We start from the raw sequence: 25,286 nt of genomic DNA, 5'->3' as shown, positions 1-25,286 counted from the left end.
TGAAGGATATACAGTCTTGGGATGTGTGGTTTAGTCACGAAGTATTGCAAAAAAGCGGGAAAATGAATTCTGGAACTTGGAGAGAAATCTCTACAGGTTCTTCGATTGAATTTATGGGAGAATTGGGCAATTTACTGAGTGTGGGCTGATGTGGCTATTTTCCTCGTCTTTTAATCAGTGTTTATAATTCACGATGATCTATGAGTCAAACACAACCTTAACGGGTGGAAAGAAAACACCAACCCGAACCCGTCGTAGCCTTTCAAGAGTAAATTTCTTTACCTCAATGTGAACCACACTATCTTATCCATGCATTCAATTCCTCTTTCCTCATTCATTTCCATCGAAAAAGATGCGTCATTACGTGAAGTGGCAAGCTAAGGAACATGTGCCCGTCATCGCCAAAAGCACTTAGACCAACTGCAGCCGTGATTCACCACGACCTCATCAAGGTCAACCCAGAAGAGTCCCATATAGTCCAGTGGTTAGGATACTCCGCTTTCAGTCTATCATTCTGAGAATTTACCGGAGAGACCCGAGTTCGAACCTCGGTGTGGGAACAGTCCCTTTTGTTTTGTTTGTCTGTCGGGCTTTCGGGTGACGAATGTGCTTGTTTGCTTTGATGGATGCGCTGGTGTCTGTCGGTGCTGATCTAATATTACACAGACCGGCCCGGCCACCCCAACAGAGATAAACATAGGGGAAGAGACATCGGTCGCATTCCGGCTAGAAGAAGACTCTGTTTCTTTTGTGAAGGATCGATCATCTATCTTATTTATCTATCAACGTTCGCCTGAAGGTTCTTAATACATCCATCATTCGGTCGGCAAATCTCCTCCAATTCGGCCCTCCACAAACGGAACCGGACGGCGGATAGGAATCCCCCCGCCTCACCGGCGCGGGGTCGGTCGGTCGGCTTTACCCACCCACCACACCCCACTCTGCGTTAATCTAGGTATCACCGGTCAACGCCGAATCGGCGACAGCAAGCAAACCTGAGAAACACATCACACGACCTTCATCTGGTCTTCATCGACAAACAACACCGTATTTACACAGCCTTTGCTTAGCCCCTGCCTACTCCGTCCGTGTCGAGTACCGAAATGTGGCGCAATGTTTGGAGCGAAACTTGAGATGTACATGTGCCTACTCTCCAGGACTACCTGCCGGCTATCACGTCCTCTCTCTCATGCCGAGCTCGTCTTCACGTAACAGCCCTTCACGAACACCTTCCTCACTGGAACTCAAGCAGCACATCATGAAGTAATAAACCAGTATATTCAGACCAAGGTATGGTTCGACGGATCTTGGGGGGTTGGGATGTGTGTGTGTTCGATAGTTGTAAAAGTAGTTTGCTTGCGTGTCAACAAAAGGTATTTCCCCGGATTGCGAAAAAACAGTGAGAAGAAACCCAAAAGAGGCACCGCCATGCTGTATCCCCCGTTTGAAACCCGAGAATCATACCAACGCCTCGGATGCAGCAGTTTGTATCCACACGCCTGCCCTGGAAACCCTGTAGTCATGAAGAAGCAATGAACAAAGAAAATAGGTATGAAGAAAAGAATGAGACTCTTTTGTCTCTCTTCTCTGTTGAAAATGAGGGTATGTTATGTTGCTCGCTGATAATGGCGCAGCTGCCCGTGGCCCGGTTCCGTATGCACCGGGTCAAGTAGTCAGAAGCAGCGGTGCTGTTCTGCTGGTATCAAGTAATCCTCCTCCCGTGATGGCAATTAAAGCCTGCCTAGTACGTCTCCTCTTCGACGAGTTGATCCTGAGCGCCCATGATGGAACTCCTTAGGCCCATCGAGCTTCGCCTCCCGGAGACGCTTCCTCCGCTTTGCCGTCTCCCGCTCGGCATCGGGATGCCGCTGGTAGGGGCTGGGATACCGCTCACAGAGTTTTCTGCCTCCAAGCGAGAATACGTGCCTCTCCTGCTAGGTGTTCTGAATTCGCCGTTTTCGTCGCCTTCGTCAATATCGATGCGGCTGCTGATACTAGCAGAGCGCGCGTGCAGGTTGCCACCCAAGGAGCTGCGAGGACGGCCCAGGGGTGTCCGGGTGCCAGACATACTGGTGCGGCTGATGGGCCGGGGTGGTGCCATTTCTGTGCGACTTGATGGCCTGGCGTACGACGAGATGCTAGCCCGTGAGCTCGGCCGAGACATAGTAGAATCGCTGTGTTCAAGACCAGCCCCTGGGTTCCGGTTCGGCAGTGGGCCAAAAGACAACCGGCTGACACCTGAAGTGCTAAGTCGAGGTACATGCTTGGATCTTGTGCTGGCAGAGAAGTTGGGGTTGGATGGCGTAGTGTCGTCGACCCGTACTGATGAGGCTGTGGAGCCACTGGGACGTTTCCGTGAGCGGATAGTAACCGTTGACGGTACGCTGTGGACTCCGAGAACCGATGAGCGGGGCGAGGCTCGAGGGGGTGTTGTGACGGGGGCAGGCAGCTTCGATCGTGCGTTGTGTACGCGGGCCTCCAGACGCTGCATCTGGGCCGTGAGGGTTCTGATGTGGGCGAGAGAGTTGTTGGCAGGCTTGGGGGGCATGCGTGTGGAGATGGAGCGAGGGGCGGTGCGAGGCGCGGGTGTGCGTGTCGGTGGCCCCGTTGAGGGACGACCACCAGACGGACGGGTGCTGCTAACGGATGTCGTGAAGGAACGAGGCTTGGGCGTGATGCTGTGTTCGGTGGACGGCAGACGCGATTTGCGAGTCGCCGATGCCGGAGTCTTGGCCGGCGTCTTGAGGGGCGTTCGAGAGACAATCCTCTTGGGTACGGAGGCGGAAACGTCGGACATTGGCGGGGATGGAGGCTCGCTGATCTGGGCGGGTTTCGCAGCCGGGAGAGCTTCCGCGTCGGGCGGGGTCGATACCATGGGCGAGCTCGCGGTCGAGCCTGGGGAGGCGTCGAGGGTCTTGTCGAAAACGGGGGATGAAAGGACGGAAAGGTCGGTGGATATGGCGGACAGGTGACGTTGCTCCTGCTTCTTGATCTTGTCCTGGAGCACCTCGGCCTCGATCTTGAGGTCGGAAAGCTCCTCGCGCAGGCGCTGCGCCTCGATGCGCAGCGTCTCTCGCTCCTGTTCTCCGATTTTGATCTCCTCTTCCATCATGACGTTGCGCTCGATCGCACTGTTGAACTTGGATTCGAGGTCCTCGAGGGAGGAGCTGGTGTTTCGTGCTTGCCTCTCGAAATCATCGTTGGCAACCTCGATATCGCGCAGCTTGAGCTGGAGTGTCCTGTTGGTGTCGCGCAGCGTTGTGATTTCCTTTTCGAGGGTGTTTTGCGCCGCATTCGCATCCTTTTTGGCTTGGTTGTATTTGGACTGGAGGGAAAAGTTAGTTAGGACTGGACGTCTCGCGGTATGTAGTATGCGCGCCGATAAACGATAACGGGCGGGAGGGGGCATGATCTCACCTTCCACTCCTCGGCCTCGAACTTGAGGCTCTCTGCTTTTTCCTGAAGTTTGCGCTCCCTTTTTTCGGCCTGCTCGATGTCCTTCTCGAGCTCCTGTTCTAGCTCCTTGCTGGATTCCCTGAACTCGGACAGTTCCTCCTCGAGTGATGCATACTGAGACTTGTACCAGCGCAGCTGATCTTCGGGGCTCATCGCCTCGCTGGGCGGTGAGGATGGTGGCTCTGCCATGGCTGTTTGATTGTGACGCCGTCGCGATGTTTATTCGGACCGCATATGATGCTCGGCGGTTATCGGGTGAAAACCTGTGGGTGGTTGGGTTTGGTGGTGGGCGCAGAAGGTGCGAGGTGGGGGCACTCGCTGCGGTCGCAAATGGAAGTTGTTGAAGTGATACAAATGAAAATTGTAGTCGTCAATGTGAATGATTGTAAAAGCCGTGAAATGCGTGCTATTGTATTGTTGTCGTCAGCCTTCTTCTACCGCTCGCCAGATTTGACGCGATCGAGGGCGGTAGAAAACATAGCACGTACCGACTTCGAAGTGTTGTTTTGGGTGGTTGGGGGTGTCGTATCAGAGCGTGGGAAAGACGAGCAGCCCGATTCAGAAAAGGAGGATGTCGAAATGGAAGAATAGAAGGGTCCGGAATGTCGCGTGGGTGGTTGTCGATGTTGATACAGGGCGTCGATGACTTACCTGTGTCGTCGATGGGTCGTGGCTGGTGCCGTTGTTGGTCGATTATCGGTGGCCGTGGTCGTTGTTTGTCGAAGTCGTAGTCGTCGTTGTCGTCGTCGTCGGTGTCGAGATGTCGGCGGAAGAGAGATGCATCTGCACGCTCGCTATCGGCGACACAAGACTTTCAGGGACTGGACTGACTGGACACACAGCTGGGCATGGCTGGGACAGGACGGGAGTGGACAGGAAAGGGAAAGGTCGGTGCAATGTTGATGTCGGTCAGGCGTGAGTGGGCGTGGAGTTTGGGAGTGGGCGTGTGGGCGACGGGCGTGTGTGGTGTGTGGTGGTGGTCGTTGTTGCTGTTGCGGGTTGCCCCCTGTCACCCCTTGTCGTGGCACAGCGCTAGTCCAGTATGGGACCACGGGCTGCTACCACGGGCAACAAAAGGTGAGTGGCTGAAGACGATTAGGTAATGTCACCTTACCTAAGGTAATCTCCTTACTGCCTCGTGCCTTAAGGTACTCCGTAAGTACTAAGGTAGGTAGGTAGGCGCGGGAAAAGACGCAGGAAGGGACTCCTCTGGCCAGACCTGCCAATCACAGCGCGGGATGAGGACCTTGGTGGTGGAGAATGTACCTTTTTTTGGCAACTGCCCTCAAGAGGAAACAACACCTTCCATCAGCATTTCCGTGAACGAAGTACGTATCGCCGCACCCGTCCACCACTTTTCTTACCTACCTACTGAGAAAAAGATACGTACCGTGGATACTTGGTGTGTGCTGTCGCTGCCCCTCCTTCGTCATTTTACTCCTGCAACATCCGCTGGCAGCAGAGGAGTCATTTCAAGCTTCAACCACCCGCATTATTTCTTCAATCAACGTCTAGTCTTCCCTACCAGGACACTCCCAACTCCTCAGTCTATCCACTTTGGGCTCTCTCTCAAAATATGTTCACGGCGAAGCTATCCCAATATGGCTGACGGCGATCATCCACCTTGCAGTGGGGGAGCGATGTACAATGCGCCATGCGAAAACCATCTCAATGTCTAGGTGGAAGCAGAGCAAATCGACACACCATAGACCATCTGTCTCATTCATTGTCCGCCCCCGTCAAATCGGACGCCCTACAGCTACTCCCGCGTCATTGTTTTCTAACCCTCTACAAACGCGCCGCGAAACTACGCCAGTGACTGAGCGCAGCTTACAGACGGACTCAGCGACCTGGAACCAAATCAACAGGTCAGACCAAAGAGACTTTGACCCCCAATTCCAATCCCAATCCTCGGATGACGACGGCTCGACGGCTGCGAGCAGGGCCGCTCCCGGGCTGACTTGATCACCGTATCAGGGTCATCCCAAGTTTCGGTTCATGCAATGCACTGATCCTTTTCGGCCCACCACTGGCACCAACTCACCCTTGAGTTCCTCTGCTGCGGCTTTGGTGCCCACCCACCTACCTGGTCGGTGCTTGCTGCTGCTTTCGCTGGCTCGCTGGGCCCTCTGGTCTCTGCACGACATTCTTGGATACACTCCGAGGTTGCTTTGCACAGGCGCAGCCGCGTTGGCGCCGATCGAAGCTGCGATGCCGAATGTGCTAGCCTCTCGGAGAGAAAAAAGAAACAAGTCACATCACTCGCGGGAGCCAGCAGAAAGGTTCGGATGCCATGTTTCAGACGCCCACGCGCCAAGGTCCAGTGTCCCATCCGCATGACACTGTCAACCCATCCGTCTCATGCCACCACCAACTCTGCAGAGTCAAGAAAAGTCGCCTATAGATGCTCTCCAAGATCCTAGGTCATCCTCATGCAGCTGGCCTTCCAAAAATTACGGCTCACTAGTTCAAAGTTGCACTAGTCCAACGGATACGCACGCGGGAGATCCTCCCCAACGAGCAGGGAGCTCCGTTCCAGTGCTCCGCGCATCTTCCGTCGCCAATTTCTGCCCGGCCGGCGATCGTTGCACCCGTCGCAGATACAAGTCGTTCCCTCCGTCCTCATGTCGCTTCCGATACAACCATCCAATCGATATCGACGTAACGGAACCGGACGGCCGGTGCAAGTGCAACCTCTCGGCGGACCCTGATCCAGTCATCCAAAGATCCATATCTCGCCGATACCACGGTCCTTTGACCGAAAAAGGCTTCCAACTTCATAGTCTCCAATGTTTCACGCCAACCGCTCGGAAGTGGCGGTCATAGTGCCAACTCTCGGACCATTTACGCCCTGCAGACAATGTCCGTTCGTCGCGGCACTGAAATCTCGGTCGACAACTAAACGTGGGAAATGAAGAGTCCCTGTGTTGTTGTTTTTCCAAATTTCCATCTTCACCCGAATTTTCTTCAAGGTCATACTTCGCAAATCTTTCATTAACGGACGGACGGCAGAGCTTCGAAGCTTGTTGAGGTTGCTCATATTTCTACAAGCGATCATCTTATCGTTAGCTCAACCCCGGGTTGCCAAACATGCAAATACACAAGATGAATTCGTTGATACGCATTCCAGAATACGGACGTTCGCCCTGAAAGTGGCTGCGATCATCAACAATGCTAGCCTTTCTGTCCTTGGCGCTCTACATATTGCTTAGACAATGGCGCACCGCCACACACAATAGTCCGAGAACCATCGGGGAAAACAATTTGAGCCTCAGCATTTTCGGCACCAGGATATTCCACCAGGACCGGTTCTGTGATACTGCCGTTCCTCCATTCCAACGTCACAAGCCATCCACCCTTGGTTCGAGCCCGTGAAAGCTCACCATCAGGCCAGCTTGTGGGACATGACGGGAGAAGTCGAATCTCGACTACATGTATTTCTCTGGTATCTTGCAAGACACTGGACTGAACCAAACACTCGAGGATTCCGGCACACCCGCCAAAGTTGCCATCAATCTGGAACGGCGGGTGATTATCGAGCATGTTCGGCAACGTTGAGCTCTTGAGCAACATGTCCATGTGCTGACCGCAGCCTTCACCATCCAGGAGTCGAGCATGGAGATTGAGTAACCAAGCCCTGCTCCAACCCGTGTGTCCACCTCCATGCGCTGCTCTTCGTTCCAGTACTCTTTTCGCAGCAGTCGCTAGCTCTGGAGATCTCCCAGGGCTGATGCTTTCTCCCGGGTACAACCCAAACAAGTGGGAGACATGTCGATGGCCCGGCTCAAGCTCTTGGTAGTCCTTTACCCCCCACTCTTGAATCAAACCGTCGGCGTTGATGGACAACTGGGGCACCTTGCCGATGGCCTCTTTCACCTTGGTTCGCAACTGGCTGTCAATGCGCAGTTTATCAGTACTCCAAAGATATCTCTCAAAGGCTATTCGAACAATAGTCATGTCGATGGCGGAACCTTCACAGAGAATGCCAGCGTCGCCTGATTCAGAGATGAAAGTATTCTCGGGTGATAGTGATGGGTTCGTAACCAAGTATGTGCCGCAAGCTGATGGCACTAGAAAGTCGAGAAGGAAAACGATACAGCCCTCCAAGACAGCCGCGGCTCGCTTGTGAAGGGTCTCGTCGTACCGATACTGCAAAATCTCAAAAACGTCGATACAAACCCAGACACCCCCGAGAGGCCAGATAGTAGAGGGCATCCATCGGTCTTGGGGGTCTGTATCTGCCCAGATATCAGTGTTGTGATGCGCACACCATCCTCCACAGCCGTACATGGTCTTTGCCGTCTTTTCCCCTCGCTCCGCCATCCGCTCTAGCAAGTCGAGCATCGGAACAGAACATTCGGTCAAGTCACACGGTCCGGCCGGCCAATAGTTCATCTGGAGGTTGATGTTGATGGTATACTTGCATCCCCACGGCGGGGCAAAAGAAGGGTTCCAGATACCTTGCAGTGTTGCAGGCAGCGCCTTCACAGAGTTTCGGCTTGCTGAGATGAGCAAATACCTACCGTAGTTGTGGTATAGAGCAATCAGCCCGGGATCTCGGTTCTCTTTGATCCGCTCATCTGTTGGGAGATGGTTGGCATTAGGCCACATACAAAGTTTTGTTCTACCAAAGAGGTTGCGATAGTCCATCTGATGACGATTAACCAGTGTGGTCCACGGGATTTTCAACGCCTCGAGGACATCACCCCTAGCGGCGTCTTCGGGTTCGATCTCTCGGTAGGTTGTCTGAGCGCCAATGGCAATGGTACACGCTGAAGAGGTCACCACCACGCAGTTACCGACTGTCTCCACGGATCCTTCCGCACCATCGCAGGAAACCTTGAGGACAATAGACAATTGATTGCTATTCCGTCCGCCAGGCGTCGCACTCAGTGTAATCTGCCCCCCTACTGCATCGATGCTGTCGAGGAACTCGTTGGTCTCCCACTCAATCTCGCTCACTCGGCTCAGCCGAATGACGAATCGAGTGGCCTCCGCTGCCGTGATCCTGAACGCCAATACATTATCTGGGAAGCTGGCAATGGCGTCTCGACGGTAAGAGACACCCCGATATTGATATTCGACAGTCGTCTGCGCGGTCTCTAGACACAAGTACCGGCGGTAGTTCGTCACATCCTCAGTGGCGTGGCCGAATTCAATGGTGCAAGTGCCCAGCGGTTCATAGTGCCGCATGCTGGCGGGAGTCGCGAAGAAGGCTTCTTTCACGAGGGATTCGGCCTCGGCGTGCTTTTCATCTCGGATGAGCTGTCGGAGTTTCGGCAAGTGGCGGAGGGCGTCTTTGGGGGTCCTGTCCTGCGGCCCGCCGTACCACACCGAGTCCTCATTCAACTGCAAGAGCTCGGTGTCAGTTCGCCCATAGACCATGGCACCCAGCCGCCCGTTGCCGATTGGTAAGGCCTCAGACCATTCGGAGGCGGGGGACTGGTAGTGGAGACGCAAGGAACCAGGAGATCGGCCCTCGCCGGAGCCGGAGCCGAAGCTTTCTGGATCATGAACGGGGGGCATTTTGCCTTGGAACGACGTGCCGTTATGCCGGTGCCCGGATTGGGGTACTTCGAGGGACGGTCAAGTCTAGCCTGGATTCCAAGCTTCCAAGACCAAGGGGTTGGGGAAAAGACAAAACTCTGATGAGCCGGTGATCAGAATCTGTTCTGGCCGTCCAAAAGCCCTCTTTCAAAGACGATGAGAGTCGGGCGGCCCTAGGCGACTTTAACCCCAGACAACCCACGATCGACCGGGGTAGAAGCCTCGGCGTCGTATCATTTGAGGAAAATTGGCTCGGGGAGTGTGGGGTAGCCGGCCGGCCGTTTGCCTCGAGCCAATCATCACGGGTGAAAGCAGACCGAATATGCTCGTTCCGGAGGGATTTGACGCCTGGTCTGATCCAACTGCATGTTGACAACCGCTCAGGCCAATCATCAGCAGACAAAGCCGATGCTGTCTGAGCTGTTGGGTGGATCTTGGGAAAAAACAGAGGTTACTCTAGAGGCGAAGGAAGGGAAATCGGCAGTGAATTTGGACTGGTTCGTGCTGCAAGGAGCATCTCATGTGAACCACATGGCCAGTTGGAACGTCTGAGAGTCTGGGGATCGCATCCCTCTTCAGGGTTCGAGGCCCAGCTATCGGAAGGCCATTCCGTGTTGCACCAGAAGGGTAGCAGTGCAGGATGAAAGCAGCCCTCCTAGTCCTGTCTCCCGCTCCCAGAGCGAAGGTTGGGGAAGCTCTATATATCCGCCGAGGCACCGCTGCAACATGAGATCCTACGGTTCCAGAGACTCGGGCTTCTCGTTTCTTCACCCGCGTTCCCATTTGCCTCAACCCCAACCTGAGGAGACTCCACGAAGCGGTCTCCTGCGCCAAAGCAAGAACGTCTAGCCAATCATGGCGCCTCGAGAAGATGTTGACCACACGGTCATCTTCCACGACGATGTCGCCCAGGCGAACAAGATTGGTGTTGCCGTCGAAGAAGTTGCGGCAACCCGTATCTCAGAGGCCGACATGATGCGCAAGTCAGCCGAGGCCCTTACACTGAAGTCCAAGACTGGCCTTTACATCTTCGGTTACATGCTCGTGATGGGCTGCAACCAAGCGGGGTAAGCTGACGACGAATTTTGCTTGTTTTTGACTGAGGCAATGGGATGAAGATACTGACCAGTCTGTGAATAGTTTCGGTATTGACTGGGGTGTCATCAGCGGAATCAACTCCAACGACCGTTGGCACGACTTCTACGGCTTCGGCAACGCCGGTGTCATCATCTCCACGATCAATGCTCTGATGCAAATCGGTGGCTTCCTGGGCGCTCCCTTCCTCAGCTGCGCCGACGTCCTCGGCCGTCGCGGTGTTAACTTCCTTGGTAACGCTCTCGTCATCGTCGCCGCTATCATGCAGGCCATGGCCCCGAACCTGGCCTGTCTCTTCATCGGTCGTCTCGTCCTTGGATTCGGAACGGCGCTTTGCACTGCGCCGCAGTACGTTGCCGAGCTCGCGCCAGTACACCTTCGTGGTCGCCTAGTTGGCGTCTTTGGCGCGTGTTTCCAAGTCGGCTCGCTGATGATGATTGGTATCATGATGGGTTTGACAAACTGGGACAGCGACTGGCAGTGGCGGATGGCCTTCTTCATCCAGGCCATCTTCCCTCTCTTCGTGTGTGTTACTATCTACTTCTTGTGCCCAGAGTCGCCTCGTTTCCTCTACATGCGCGGCAAGAAGGAGGAAGCCCGTCGCGTTGTAGCAAGGTACATGACGACCAACAACGACATCAACCACGAGATTGTCGACCTTATGATCCTGCAAATTGAGGAGTCCATCGAGACCACAAAGGCTGGCTTCCGCGCCACCTGGGATTTCCGCGTCTTCTTCACCAAGGCCGTATGGTTCCGTACCGTTGTTCTAGCTGTCTACGCTGTTTTCCAACAGTGGAATGGGTACGTTGTTTCTATGAGCCCCATCGCTCTTGTGTACTGTGATTGCTAACGTATGGTCATTCAATAGAGGTGGCATCATCGGATACTACCTGGCCCCCGCGCTTGACACAATCGGCATCACCACGCAACTCGACCAGCTCGGCATCAGCCTTGGCTCGACGGCAATCTACTTTGTCTTCACCCTCTTCGGCTCCTATATCATCGACTACTTCCGCCGTCGCACCCTCATCTTCGCCGGCCTGATAAGCATGATTTGCGCACAAATTGCCGTCACCATCACAAGCTGGCAGTACAACCTCAGCGAACAGAAGACGACGGCCATCCTGACAGTCGTCTGGATCTACCTCTTCCAGGTCTGCAGCGCCACCTTCATCGCGACCATGCACAACCTCTACCCGGTCGAGCTGCTCTCGCTACCGCTGCGTGCCAAGGGCATGGGCCTGTTTGCCATGTTCCAGGCTATCGCAGCCGTGGTGCACAACTATGGTATCGGCATCGGCGTCGGCAAAGTTGGCTACAAGATCTGGGCAGTGTACATTGTGTACAACTTTATCCAGATTATCATCAGCTACTACGTCTTCCCTGAGACGAGTAAGCTGAACTTGGAGGAGATTGATACCATCTTTGAGACGCCGGGCGGCAAGCCTGTCAAGCTGAGTATCAAGATTGCGGATGCCAAGAGGGAGAAGGCGAAGCTTGATCGCCAGAATGGGGTATCGCAGCTTTGAGGTGCCAGGACTGGTGGTCATGGATGACACGACACGAGGTACGAAGTCGCCTTGGTGTTGGCCTGGACAGCGTGTCGTTGATAGCCTGGCCTTTGGTTTTCAAAGGCCTTTGATATCCAATTTGATTTATCTTGCATGGAGGACTTCGAGAGCCACGCTTGGCGAGATGGTGCCAGCATGTCCGCGTGTCTTCCTTGACTAAATCGTTCCTCAACTGTTCCTCACATCAACTTGCTCAATTACTAGAAACCCCACAAGTCACTTCCTATCGTCACAGGTGCCTACAATCCACCCAATCCTACAAAACGCCAACCTCCCCACGCACCTAGGGCAAAAAAGACATAGTATTAACGCATCAGAGCGATGATGAGTTGACAAGAGTGGGATTCGAACCCACGCCAATTACTTGACTAGCACCTGAAGCTAGCGCCTTAGACCGCTCGGCCATCTTGCCTATGTGATTCGATGAGAATTTGGCGACGGTGAGGTGCTCATGGAAGGATGCGGGTGGTTGGGAAGGGTGTGCGGCCCTAGGTGTGGAGCAATATGCATGGTTTTTGGTGTTGTGGATTGGTTGTTGGCTGGATCCATTCTGTTGTGGAACTTGGGGGCCTTGGGGACTGGGATTGTTTGGATGGATGGATGCTGCGGAGATCATTGAGAGAGGTGAGTGATGATTGGAAAGTTGGTTGTCTTTAAGAAAAGGGATTAGGAGGTGAAGTGTATGGGTTTCAAGTTCGTGATGGAGGCAGACAAGGACCTGTGAGGGAAGAAGACGAGACCACTTGTTCTATTGCATACATTTCTGGACTGGTATTAGGAGACTGGCACCAAGATAGATATGCCAAATAAGAGATCATGTCATCAAAGTCAATGAGTAAATGTTTGAATTGGACATTGGAGTCTACTATGGATATCAACCTCGAATCACCACAACGCAACGTCTCAAATCAGAATACATACGGCACAAACCGCGCCGTGGAAGCATGCCACCTCTCCCACTTCTCCCCAAACTCCTCCCTCAACATGCCCTCCTCCTCCCTCACCCTCGTCCACACACCAAACAAGAACACACAGCACGCAGCAGGCCCCAAAATCCACTGAACGCTCCTCAAACCCTGATGCCAACCGGGCGCAACCCAGCAGCTCAGCACGCCGTCGAGCCTAGCCAGCAGCGCGACATTCGACAGCACGAGCACGATGACGCCCGTGTAGCTAGGGTGCTGGAGGTACCGATAAATCCCCGTCGTCTTGAGCTGATCCGGTTTCGTGAGCTGAAAAGTAAAGTTTTTCCCGAGGGAGCGGTAGGGCCCGAGACGGAGCGGGACGCCGGCGAAGAAGATTGCGGCGAGCGGGAAGAGGGTTGAGGCGGACCAGGTTGTTAGGGAGGCGCTGAGGCCGTTTTCGGCGCCGTGGCGGAGGATGGAGGGCGGGATGGCAGGGTGGTAGAGGGTGAGGGCGGCGAGGTGGAGGGAGAGGAGGGCGAGGGGAGGAGGATCACTTTGGGGGTGTGTCTGTGGGTGAGGTGCATCCAGCGGATCGAGTCTGCGTGGTTGGTCTGCGGTTGGTGATGGTGGTTGTGGTGGTGGTGAAGGTCGTGGTTTGGTTTTTGGGGCGGTTCGGGGTTGGGGTTTAGGAGGCCTATGTAGGTTCCGAGGGTGGAGGCCAAGATTGCGACCGAGAGTGATGCCTGGGATATGGACATCTCGACGGCGTTCTACTTGAGTTGTAGAGTAAAGGGATTAAGAAGCGATGTTGAAGATGAAGACGAGTAGTGGTGGGAAAATCCGAGGCATCTCGATACTAATTCGATACCGCGTGACGCTTGTGGGGTGGCAAAAGCACAGGCCAGCTATATCTGAAGATACTTGAATCTGGTAGCTTATCGTATGGAAGACGAGGTACTCTAGATATCCTTGCCCATGTCGTTGGAATTACGTCTGGTTCATGCCGCGATACTCATCCCCGTAATTCCTCATGCAATTAGTTTTGACTGAACGATAGTATTTTAACCTTATTGTGTTAATTGGAAGTCTAGATATGTCAATCACAAATATGTGTGGATGGGTGTGGGAGAGCAGTGAGATCGACATGTGGTCGATTAATATAAGAATGGCTGAAATCCTTCACATGCAGAAGTTCAATAGTTTTCAAGAGCTGGGCCGAATTTGATGGCTTTGTGAGTTCTATGTGGTACTGTAAGACGGGATTTCTAACAACCGAAACTTCGTTTAGATTTTGAATGGACTCTTTCGACTATCGCAGATCACTCTCATCAGCTTGTGGACAGCTCCACTGAGCCTCATTGCGCTCTCACACAATTCTGAAGGTCATCTCAAGCCGGGGCATCAATTCAGCTCGGTAGCCAGACGTCCGACGCCCGACCTGACAAGCCATATGCTTAGAGCTTTCTAGCTCAAAGACGTTGAAACACGGAAAGAAGCATTGTGACTTCCGGTCCGAGTGCTGCAATTGCATGTCATTATCCGTCGAAGTTGTGAGCTGCCCCATGCAACTCAAATCGCTCTAAAACCACAAGTCTACCTCTCACGCCACCTCTATATCTATGTCAGACGACACCAAATTAGAAAATTACATATTACACCTCTCCAGGCTCTCCTTCCACGACCTTGACCTCTGGGCCTTCGATTTGCTTCACCTTCCGACCTTCCCACCAGGACATGAGACCGGCAAGCATGGCGACACCGCATCCCAGACCGATGAAGGTGCCGGTAGCCCATGACTATAATCTTATGTTAGCTCCATTCACAGCCAGGTCCACAAACACGGTTACGGCGTATTGATTATGAGCAAAATCATATGGAGTACTCACAGGTCGGTCAAGCCGGTTATATCCCCACATGAAATAACACAACACAGCCTGTAAAAACGTATTCCAAACCATCATCCAAATCGTGAACCCCAGCTTCCACAGCGCCGTCGGCGGCGCAACCTGTCCGGTAAACGTCTCAGGCGCCTTCTCGCCCTGCAGAGCCCACGCAGGCGGCCGGAACCAGCTCTTGTTCTGCGCCGCGAGCTTGAGCATCGCCGCCTGGTTCTTGAAGTTGACGGCGCGGATGTACCAGTACAAGTCGCGGAAGCGCCAGGGAGCGAGACCGAAGCCCGTTACGCAGAAGAGCGCGTTGAGGATCTGACTGGAGATTTCGAGCCACTTCTTGCGGGGTGAGTTGTCGTCGTCGGCGGTCGGGTAGTTCATTGCTGGTGCGGCCTTGAGGAGGAGGAAGAAGAGCATTGCCTGGGAGGGTGGGTCAGTATAGTCGACTTCAATTTCATACATCATGATATGAACTTACTCCCCAGGCCTAAGAGTCAACCCATGTTAGCATCTCTTATTTTTAAAGAAGACATTTAGTTGAGGTGGGATACTTACGACAATATTCAAGCAGTAGATGGTGATGACGAACCCTGACGGCGTGAGGAAGAACTTCCAAAAAGCCTTCAAACCATTGACGATTGTCGTCTTCCACGGCGCCTTCTCCTCCGCCGCGTGCTTCTGATACAGGCTCTGCCGTCGCTGGAACTGCTGACCTTCGCTGGGCAGCAGGCTCTCATCATGCGTCCCCGTCCCCGGCCGTGCTTCGTCCGAAGTCTCATTCAGCACAGCAGGTTCGTCCGTTTCCCTGATATTTTCCGACTTGTCGTTAAACACATTCCGCCCCCCAGCAGACTGCCCATTGATAGAAAACGTCGACGCGCGCCGGCCCGTGTTGGATCGGATGAGCGCGAGGTCGCCGTGGGGTTCCTGGACGGCGTACCGCGCCGAGTGGCCCTGCGCCGTGAAGGCGATGTTGTCGCCGCCGGATTCGGGGTCGCGGAGCTCGGTGAGGTTCGGCGCCTGGGCGATTGCTGTGCCGGCAGCCTGCCACATGCCCAATTGCGGGTTCGCGTTCATGATGGAGAGGGACGCGCCCCGGACGCGGCCTACGATACCGCCGCCATTGTCGGCGGACGAGGGCTCGGTCATGGTTAACGGTTTACGGAGATTGTGAGGTCGGGGCGATGATGGGGCCTCTTCCTGGCGGTTCTACGATATCGGATGTCGCGGAACGGCCCTCATAAAAAGGTGAGCGGGAGGCCGGTGAGTGAGTCGGGCGTAAGATTGCGCTTTCAGCACACTGTCTGCGGCTGCTCACGGAGAGGGCAGTCGAGTTGTCGCGACTGTACAATGCAGACGCCTCACAGATTCGCGGGGAGTCAATTTGCGATGATTGTTTATGTCAGATAAAGAACTTTCGTCCCCCTTTTCCCTTTTTTCCAGGAACACCCATCTCCATGAAGAAGAACCTGCAAAGAGAAAAGTGCCATACCATCACGTGGGGGCTGAGGGAGAGACAGCGAGCTATCCGCGTATTCCATCCCGACACCCCGACGTGTTGGCCGGCCGGAACCCGCGAATAAGTCGAGTCTAGTCAGGTTTAGTCCTTTGGGAAAAAAGTCTAATTTGCTGCCTATTGCCCCTACCAGGCTCTGAATGCAGATCCTGGGTTGGCTGAATGGGGTCGGAGAAAGCCAAGACACTGCCGTGATTAGTTAGCCCGCATATCTCTCGCTTTCCCCGTCACCCCCAAATCCCCGCTGTTCTTTTCGCATCCTAATCCGGCTTGGCTAGAACTCGCTCTCGCTTGCAATCGAACTTTGGAAGAAGACCTGCACCACCGGCAGCGCCGCTGATGCCCTGAGTCGCGGGGCCATCCTCTGAGGTGATGATCTGATCAGGTGGTTGGGCGAATTTGACGCTGTGCTTCCGGCGCTAAACTTCAACGTCATGAAATAAGACTCGTGATGAGAAGCTTCTGCAGCGTCAATGGGACATATTTCCATCAATTGAGTTTGTTTGCTCTCGGTCTCCGTTACTATGGTACCTTTGAGCGCATGTTACCGGAAGGAGTGAGTTTCAGTCCGCGAGTCCGGATCACCGCACCGAGATTTACTTTTCCCACTCTTTTTCTGAGATGGTTTGCTCTCTTACTAGCCGCCATCATTTGGATGTCGCTCACCCAGGTACCGTGATCTCGGGAGTCAGCGGAAACACTTTAGACACTGCTCTTCGACTACCAGAATGCTCCTAAGAACCGGCACGCTCAACTGTATCATTTCATGAGGTTTTGGAAAGTGGATGATCACTTGAGGTCAGAGTTGTGACGGCTAGCAGTCCTTGACGCGGTAAAACAGCCAGAGTCTACATCCTTCTGTTCAACGAGGTACCCTGGTCTCTCTTTTACCGCCTCGTTACCCCGATAAGTTTGCCAAACACAAGCGACAATGGACATATGCATGTTCAATCAGCCAAGAAAAAAAAAAGGCAAACGTTGAGCAAAACTTCACCGGAATGTCTATCCGCATCGTGATGAAAGAGTAAAGACCAAAAACACCGCCTTGATGAACATTTCCCACCCCAGTGATTCTAGCCACTGAATAATCGATACACTCCGAGTTTGCATCAGCATCTTCCACCTGTCAACTTATCTCAATCCTAGGACTCTTCTTTGTCCTGCTGAAGTCGATGCGTCTTGGCGTCAGGCACATGTTCCATCGAAACACGACAGCGAATCACTCAATGGCTGGGTTGAACAACATCTACCTCCATAGGCTCCATCGTAAGATTGCTCAAACTTCTACTCCGTATTAAATAACAGATCATGCCTGCTTTGTTCCTGTTGTTCGGGTAGCGTGGGATTACCTACTGCGTTTTACCAACACCCAAACACCCGCAGACGTCAAATCATCTGTCTTTGAACCTTGCAATTTACCTCTGGGATGCAAATAGCGTGATGCGAGTTGACATCTTTAAGACGTTCAATAATAACGAGTATAAAACTCGTCATTAAGAGGGAAAAATATCAGATGTTCCCTCCCCACACAGTCCTATACCTTATGGGAAGTACCTAGATTCTAAACCGACATCTGGCATTCTTTCGATAACCATTACTGCCGAAGTTACGCAATCGCCCCTTCGCTCCAAGTCAACCCAGATTTCGGAAGCAATGAGCAACCCACCAGCAATCTTCATCGACAACACAGAAGATCTCCCAGCTGAGGGCCTACTCTCGGAACTAAGTGATCTTCAGATTAACGATCGGAAAGATGCGCGCCGTGACGGGCACCTAGCCGGCTCACAGTACGACATGAGTTTCAGACATGCCGACGACTATAGAAAAACGTTTCTGAAAGTACCCAAACCCAGTAACTATGATTCGGGTAGTAAGGCTCAAGCTTACAGCAGCACGAAGGCTTCGAGCGAGGCCCAATGCGAAGTGACGGCGACCGAATCAATCGACCGCAACAAACAGAGACTGGCTGTCTAGAGTGCGCCACGTCTTTCCGAATCTGATCGCAAGACTGACGCCCTCGGTTTCGGGGTCTGACTTGGACAATCACCCACGGAAGATATTAAAAAGACTACCGTTGACGATCGTGATTCGTAAAGCCGACGAAAATCCAACAATCATCGCGGCACTGCTATGAACAACCTATATCATGTAATAACTTGGGCTTCTTTTTCTCTTGGATGAAATTGTGTACGTGCCTAAACCCTGAGAAATCCATATGGAACTTGATATGCTGGTAATAGAGGCGAACGGTCCTCCTAGTAAGAGAGTTACTTCGTTATCTGGTACCTAAACCATAGTAATTTAGCATCCATTAGTAACACTGAAGCTCTTAGAAAGGAAGGTACTTGCAAGTTTCACGACTTATACTGCGAATATGCTCCGTAACGTAGGTCTATTGATATGTTGGTCTTAAGAGGACGTCAACTTGTTTATCTGGTGCGAGGTTATTAGAGAGATCGACAACCAGGGCTGAGTTCATCTTCAAATTCTTGGCGAGGGAGTGGGGGGATAAAACTTGGAGAAATCCGGTCTAGGCCTCGAACTCCTAATCTTTGTTAAGGTTTCTTATATGCATTTGGGAATTGAATGTGAAATAGAACAGGGGAAGACGAATCATAGCCCCGACGCATTTACACTACTCACGCCTTATTCCTGTATTACCTGCAATGAGGGGTTGCTGAGTGGGTAGAAAGAACTATACCGACTTCAACATAGGCAATGAACCGATAGTACGCAACTCACAGTCCAATTTAATGGATACGACGGCGAAGAATTTCCCGCCACTTTCGAACCAAGTATGAGGTTTGCGATTCTTTTTCTTCAGTCAAAGCCGAGTATAGGGAGTGGAACATACGGAAGCAACTATGCCAACTTGCTCGTCATTATATAGCTACTGTTTCAGCTTTCAATACATCACACTATACCCGACTGAAGAGATAGAAATTCGAAACGACTGTGATGTATGAGTGAAGTAGTCACTCGTCCATGTTAGGGTATGGAACAGCAATTCTGCTTGGATATAAGAGAGTATTACCAAAGCTCCGGCCCGCAACATCACCGGCCCAAAACACAACTCGAGGCATGCATAATAGAAAGTACTCATTGACGCAGTCTATGCATACTATCTTTGGAGGAGGATGTTGTTTGACAACGCTTTGCAGCAGAAGGAAGTAGGTTTCTGGGCATCTGTAGGCTGTTTGACTTACCACCCATGAGCGCATCACCTTCAAGACTATGTATTAACCCAAGTTATACCTGATCAGTAAGTATTACTTGAAGGGCAAACTTGCGGCTTGAAGGATCCCGAGTAGTCTAGGTAGAATTCGCGGATCGGAAGAACAAGGTTTTCTTCTCAATACCATGGATGCGAGGGTCGAGTCACGTCAGGTAGGCCTTGTATGCTTGCTGCATGACTAAGTGACGCGCGCTGAAAACCTCGAACGGGCTGTGCTCTCCTGGGCCATCCAAAGCACCCTCCCTCTCGTGATCAAGGACATTCAGATCAAGGAGCTGCCTTCTCTCAAACTTCGGATGGTTCAAGCTTTCTCTGGCTGACGATCGTCTCGCGTTCACGGCTATGTCCGAAGATTTTACCGCAAGGCTTATCGTAGGTACAGATATTTTTTGGTTGGAACACTACACATTTGACTTTCATCCGCTGACGGATTCTAGCTGCATTTGGAATTATTCGTCATCCAAACGGTGAAGTTTCCAACAACTACCAACTTCGTACTCGCGTTACATCATTTGGTCCTCGTGAAGCCTCAACGGAATCTTTGAAATTCGTGCAATTTTCATGAACCAAACTTTGGAAAGGTGTGCTAGAACACAGCTTCCTCCGCAACTGCGTCTTCATGCGATGAGTCTTTTATTAAATACGGGCCTTCCTTCCTGTTTCCCGATGTCCTTGAGTTACGAATAAGCAGATCCCAAGAAAACAAGGCCAAGACCTCGTGAAGGCTTAGTAAAGTCTTCGAGAACCGGAAAGTTCTTCAAGTCATGACCCCTAAAATATCGGCACATTTTGAGCATACTCTAAGTACAGTTGAGCTAGAGCCACCATTTCGGGCCCTGCATTCTTCGAATCGACAGAGCAACCGATTCTGCAATGGATTCGTAAGACGAGGGGTACAGAGCCGGTGAATCCGGAATCTTTAGGTGACCGGAGGCGGGATGCTGGTGAAAAGACCGTCGCTTCAGAAACTTGAAACTGACTAACGATGTGACCCTCAACCACAAAGATCTTGCTGCGACATCAGGTGGACCCGTACTCAGACAAGTTTCGACCGTGATGACGCCCGCATCTTTAGCTTTAGGCTATGTTTCAATAATTAACTCGAAATGGTCGCTCACTAGTCAAATGCCCAAAGGATCAGGCGGCTATGTAGTTCATACGGCCGGCCTGGTACAATACAGGTGAGATCTCAAGGTCCTGTTCCGACTTTCTCCCCAAAATGCCCTGTGAAGCGCCTCCATCTATCTGCAAATTTTTTAACTGCTCTTCTCCTTGTTTTTTTTGCTGTTAATTTTTGCCTAATAGTCCGGTGCCTGGGGCACGAAATCGATTTTCAAGATGCTTGTCCTTTTCGTGGCGTCTACAGTCCTTTCCTTCATTGGACCATTTGCCACCGCTTCGAGAGCTGGCTCAATACAAGTAGAGTATAGTAGAGATCCACCAGCGGGATGGACAGTCTCTCGTTCCGCAGATCCAAATCATCGATTCAGCATATCCATCGCAGCCGATAGAAGCGGTCATGTGGAGCGGGCTCTCTACAGTGTCTCAACGCCGGGACATGAGCTTTACGGCAGGCACCTCTCTCGAGAGGAGGCACAAGCACTCCTCAACCCCGATACAGAGTCACGAGACATCATTATAAACTGGCTTCAGGAACACGGGAACGCAACGGCGGCAGATATAGCGAGCGACAGTCATTGGATCAAAGTACAGACGACGGTGAAGAAGGCGAATAGTCTGCTCGATGCAGACTTTACATGGTTTCAAAACATTGACAGCGGCAAGGAGGTGCTGCGGACGTTGCAGTATTCTTTACCCTTGGAGTTGAAGAACAAGATCTCGCTGATCACCCCAACCACGAGATTCTGTTCTCACCCGATGATGCACCAAGGACCAGCAGTGGCTGCACCTATTGCTGACGACGCCCCCAGCGATGAGCTTCGGAAAGCGAAGAGGTCGTTAGCTGGGGTGAACCCGAAGCTTCTTTACATGGCACAGGTGGATAGGATTACACCACCCGCATCGCAAGCACAAGTCGATCCTACGTGTAACAGGACTATTACACCCAACTGCATACGAGCTCTGTACAATATTCCTGCCAAAATGAACGTCAGTCTGGCCCGCGGTCTGGGGATCTACGCTTCGCAGAACCAGGTGGCTAAATTTGACGACTTTGCCCTGTTTGCTAAGAACGTCGATCAGCCGTCAACGGGAGTAAAGTTTTCTTTCCTTAGCATCAACAATGGCACAACCGATCAGGCTCAGGACAAGTTCTCAAACGCCGAGCTCAACTTCGATGTCCAATACACGGCTTCACTATCCAACCCGGTACCAAACATCGTCACCGCTGTGGCGGGAGACGGACCAATCAAGCTCGAACTAGGCGGGCAGCCTGGGGACACGACGGAACCCTGGTTGATCTGGTTAGACGCGATGCTCAAGCTACCCGACGACAAGCTTCCTCACACGATCACCACTAGTTTCGGCGAGAACGAACAGTCCCTTCCGGACGGCTATGTTCAGCAGATTTGCGATCAGTTCGGTGCACTCGGGGCCAGGGGCGTTACGATGTTCGCCGCGTCGGGAGACTCTGGACCGGGCAACACGTGTGTCACAAACGACGGCACCAACAGCACGCGGTTCAATGCCGTCTTTCCGGCATCGTGCCCCTTCGTCACTGGAGTCGGTGGGGTGAGGGGTATCGCGCCTGAGCGGGCCAGCGACTTCTCGAGCGGTGGGTTCTCGGACAAGTTCGCGAGGCCGGCATATCAAGAACAAGTTGTGCCGGCGTACCTGAAGAATACCATTGGAACTCAATTCAACGGCCTCTTCAACGCGTTAGGCCGAGGATTCCCAGACGTCAGTGCCCAGAGCTTCAACCTCACATTCGTGACGGGTGGCCAACTAGGTGGCTTCCAAGGTACCAGCGCCGCCGCTCCAATCTGGGCAGGCATGGTGGGCATGGTCAACGCCGCTCTCATTCAGGCGGGAAAGCCACCAATGGGATTCATTAATCCATGGCTATATGGCGCTGGATTGCAAGCCATCAACGACGTGTCTGCTGGGCAGTCCGTGGGCTGCACTGGTACAACTGGTTTTGGCACGCAAAAGTTCCCGCCTGAGTTCGGAGCCAAGCTCGTGCCGAACGCGAGTTGGCCCTCGGTGGCTGGCTGGGACGCTGTCACTGGCTTGGGGAGTCCGGATATTGGCAAGATGTTGGCGCTGAGAATGGCAATGTGATGAGAAATATGCAATTTTAGACTACAAACAATTTGAGGCACAAGTTTGACCCAATCTTAACATACAAGGTTTCCGCCCAGACTAGTGTTTACTGCAGAACAAAGCTCCGTTCACAACTTTGCATTGCTGACCGCAGTGATTGCGAACGGATTTGCAGTAAACGTTCCGTTGGGATCGGCGAGTGCTCTGGTCTTTCCAAGTCGCCTGTACTTCTCCTCATCTTCGTAGTAGCACTTCCAGATCTTCTCATCACCCAAGTTCCAATCACCATAGGATCCCCAAAGAAGACGTCTGTCCTTCTTGCTGAACGGGCTGTCAGGTCCATTCATAATCTGATCGTTTTTGGCTTGCCATGATTGAGCCAGCTTTCTTGAATCTTCATCTGGCTCGTGGAAGCAATCCAACGTCTGAACAACAGACGAGTCTCTCCAGCTGTAAGATGTGCCGTTGTCTCTGTTGACGAAGAAGCGCGAGTTCTTGCCTCCAAAGCACTGGATTTGAACCGACAGCTTACATCGCATGAAGCGCTCGTAATCTTTCTCACCCTCATGTCCCTTGAGATACTGTTCAGGGTTGTAGATGAGGTCGATGCGGTCAACCACAGTATCAACCCACTTGTCCTTTGTAAGGCTGGTGGAGTTGGTCGAATATGTCCGCTTGACGTAGGGAAGGTCAAACTCGCGCGCTCTGGGGAAGATCCACTGCCCAGTCATATCCGACATCTCCATGTCGAATTCTCCAAACTGAAGCGAGAAGTCTTCCAACAGGCTCTTGAGCTCTCGGAACTTGCCAAACCAGGCATCGACATTGGCGTCGTACCTATCCTCCTTGCTGGTCGGGCACCACTGCGCGTACAGAATGATCGAGGCTGGAAATCGTCCATTGAGCAACTCCAGAAAGTCGTCTTCGAGTGCATTCTTGATGCGGTCCTGGATGCGCTGCCAGACGTTGGCATCCTTGAGCTCCTTGAACAGAGTCGACATGGGGAAGTCTGTGCTGATGACACTGACACAGAGGTCAAAGCCGCGGGGGAATGTAGGGTCGTCAGCCATTTCGGCAATGGCATTGAGAAGTGTGGTAAGAACTTCCTTGGAGTAGAGCCAGAGTGCCTTGATGCCGTGAGGTCCCTTGAAGCCGTTGGGTCCAGCGACGGTACCAAGGTAGCTGCTAGACTTGTACACCTCGACAATGTAGTGAGTGATGACACCGAAGTTTCCTGGGCTGCCACCAAGAATGGCATAGAACATCTCGGGGTTGTTCTCCTTGGTGATGTCGCGGATGACACCGTCGTGGCACACCATACGGATGGTTCTGATGTTGTCTCCAAAGAGGCCAAAACTTCGGCCCAACTGTCCGTAACCGCCAGTCTGGCCGTGACCTCCCACACCGACGTACGCACACTGGCCAGTGGGAACAAAGAGCTTCGTCTGCTTGAGGTACTTGTTGAGGTCCATCATAGTGATGCTGACGCCAATATAAACAAGTGTGCGGTTGTCTGCAATGGGTTCCTTGGGCTTCAAGATCATGAGATCCTTGTAGGTGTTACCCAAGTCGATCTGGATGTTCTTGCCGCTTGTGGACGAGGCTCCGCTGTACTGGTGGCCTCCGCTCTTGACGGCAACGGAGACCTTGTTCTCTCTGGCCCAGTTGACCGCTCTGATGACATCTTGATCGTTCTGAGGTCGCACAATGAGATCGGGGTTCATGTCGTGCTCTTTTTGATATGTTGAGGTTGCATATTGCTGGTTGAAGAAAGCGTATTCCTGCATCTCAGACTCGTCTCCCACCCTAGAGTACTGCATACCCTCGAAATCTTCAATGCGAACCATGGTTGAGATTTTGAGTAAGGAAAATGAAGTGTTTTTCTGGAAAAGTAGTTGCAAAGGATCCAGCAGAAACAGGGCAGCCAACGGCAATAAATAGGTATCAATCAGCGTCACATGCAACGCCCCCATCTACACAGAAACCCCCAAGGCAGGCTACATAGTGCTCAGCCGCAGAGCTGTCTTCATTGGGGCAAATCTGTGCAACAGTTGATCGTAGACTTTCTAGGTGAAGGACAGAAGTTGATTGGTGTAATGAAAGACAAGATGGTCAGCAGTCTGACGCCGAGTCCCATCACCAAGCCAGACAGACTACTCAGCCAGCCTTGATAGCCTTCTGCATTCCGACGAGTAATTGCTGCAACCAGGTCGGCCCTCAGTCTTCGGAGTGGCTGACTATCACACCGGCTGACGCTGCATAGTGTAGGGGCCGGGCCGCGCAGGTGCGTTTACGAGCGTTGTCGAAAGAGCCGTGGCGTGGAGCTGGCATAAGACACGCTAGCCTGATCCGAGCATATCTGATGTTTTGGGACGCGGCTGAAATATACCAACCATGTCCACTTTCTGATAGGTAGCCAGGCATCACTTCGGTTATGCCGCATTCCCGCTTACTGGCCAATGCTGTGCTTACGCTGACGAGGCGACCCGAATAAGGCGTCTGCTGAGCCTTTTTGCGAGATGCTGTTTTCAGGGGAATCGAATGACTTGCAGAAGTAAGGGTTCCAACAAGATCTTGGCCGAAACCAACTGCGAAACTGAGAGCCTGGTTGGTTGAAAACTTTGAAATCTGTGAACGTCATGTGGTTGCAGCACAGCGGAGCTGTAAGGCTGTGTTGCAGATGATGCCTACGTTCGTTTGCCTCATGGCACGCATGGCAATTCACGTGGCCGCAATATTCAGCGCGCAAACTCAATGATGCCAAGCAGATCTTGCTCAGTAATTGAATGAGAAAACCAGGCATTCCTCGTGTATTTCCTGATTCACGGTAGGATCAATCTCATGGTC

The 25,286-nt window shown here is 52.6% G+C and overlaps 6 protein-coding genes and 2 non-coding genes across 8 annotated transcripts; 3 read left to right on the top strand and 5 right to left on the bottom strand.

Moving 5' to 3' along the window:
• The first annotated feature begins 467 nt into the window (after positions 1-467).
• N0V96_011801 lies at positions 468-560 on the top strand. Its single transcript has one exon. It is a non-coding gene; the product is annotated as a tRNA-Glu (tRNA).
• Positions 561-1,741: 1,181 nt separating this feature from the next.
• On the bottom strand, positions 1,742-3,645 carry NDE1_2 (NADH:ubiquinone oxidoreductase; the record flags this gene model as incomplete). The annotated part of the gene is made up of 2 exons (XM_053192646.1): positions 1,742-3,325; positions 3,418-3,645. The coding sequence occupies 2 exons, from the start codon at positions 3,643-3,645 to the stop codon at positions 1,742-1,744; spliced, it is 1,812 nt and encodes a 603-aa protein (XP_053050003.1).
• Positions 3,646-6,630: 2,985 nt separating this feature from the next.
• N0V96_011799 (uncharacterized protein) lies at positions 6,631-8,982 on the bottom strand (the record flags this gene model as incomplete). Its single annotated transcript, XM_065759401.1, has 1 exon — positions 6,631-8,982. The coding sequence occupies one exon, from the start codon at positions 8,980-8,982 to the stop codon at positions 6,631-6,633; it is 2,352 nt and encodes a 783-aa protein (XP_065611965.1).
• An 876-nt stretch (positions 8,983-9,858) lies between these two features.
• N0V96_011798 (uncharacterized protein) lies at positions 9,859-11,630 on the top strand (the record flags this gene model as incomplete). The annotated part of the gene is made up of 3 exons (XM_053192648.2): positions 9,859-10,070; positions 10,144-10,902; positions 10,970-11,630. 3 exons carry the CDS (start codon positions 9,859-9,861, stop codon positions 11,628-11,630), a joined length of 1,632 nt encoding a protein of 543 aa, XP_053050005.1.
• Positions 11,631-12,002: 372 nt separating this feature from the next.
• Positions 12,003-12,084, bottom strand: N0V96_011797. Its single transcript has one exon. It is a non-coding gene; the product is annotated as a tRNA-Leu (tRNA).
• Positions 12,085-14,229: 2,145 nt separating this feature from the next.
• On the bottom strand, positions 14,230-15,615 carry N0V96_011796 (uncharacterized protein; the record flags this gene model as incomplete). The annotated part of the gene is made up of 4 exons (XM_065759400.1): positions 14,230-14,373; positions 14,464-14,886; positions 14,945-14,953; positions 15,022-15,615. 4 exons carry the CDS (start codon positions 15,613-15,615, stop codon positions 14,230-14,232), a joined length of 1,170 nt encoding a protein of 389 aa, XP_065611964.1.
• Positions 15,616-21,095: 5,480 nt separating this feature from the next.
• Positions 21,096-22,457, top strand: N0V96_011795 (uncharacterized protein; the record flags this gene model as incomplete). The annotated part of the gene is made up of 1 exon (XM_053192651.2): positions 21,096-22,457. The coding sequence occupies one exon, from the start codon at positions 21,096-21,098 to the stop codon at positions 22,455-22,457; it is 1,362 nt and encodes a 453-aa protein (XP_053050008.2).
• Positions 22,458-22,567: 110 nt separating this feature from the next.
• On the bottom strand, positions 22,568-24,286 carry N0V96_011794 (uncharacterized protein; the record flags this gene model as incomplete). Its single annotated transcript, XM_053192652.1, has 1 exon — positions 22,568-24,286. The coding sequence occupies one exon, from the start codon at positions 24,284-24,286 to the stop codon at positions 22,568-22,570; it is 1,719 nt and encodes a 572-aa protein (XP_053050009.1).
• Between the last annotated feature and the right edge of the window lie 1,000 nt (positions 24,287-25,286).

The sequence above is a fragment of the Colletotrichum fioriniae genome (assembly GCF_027942845.1).
Source record: "Colletotrichum fioriniae strain IMI 355084 chromosome Unknown scaffold_19, whole genome shotgun sequence".
In the NCBI taxonomy this organism is placed as follows: Eukaryota; Fungi; Ascomycota; class Sordariomycetes; order Glomerellales; family Glomerellaceae; genus Colletotrichum; species Colletotrichum fioriniae.
The sequence above is the reverse complement of the archived record's forward strand: the minus strand, read 5'-3'. Positions and strand labels throughout refer to the sequence as shown.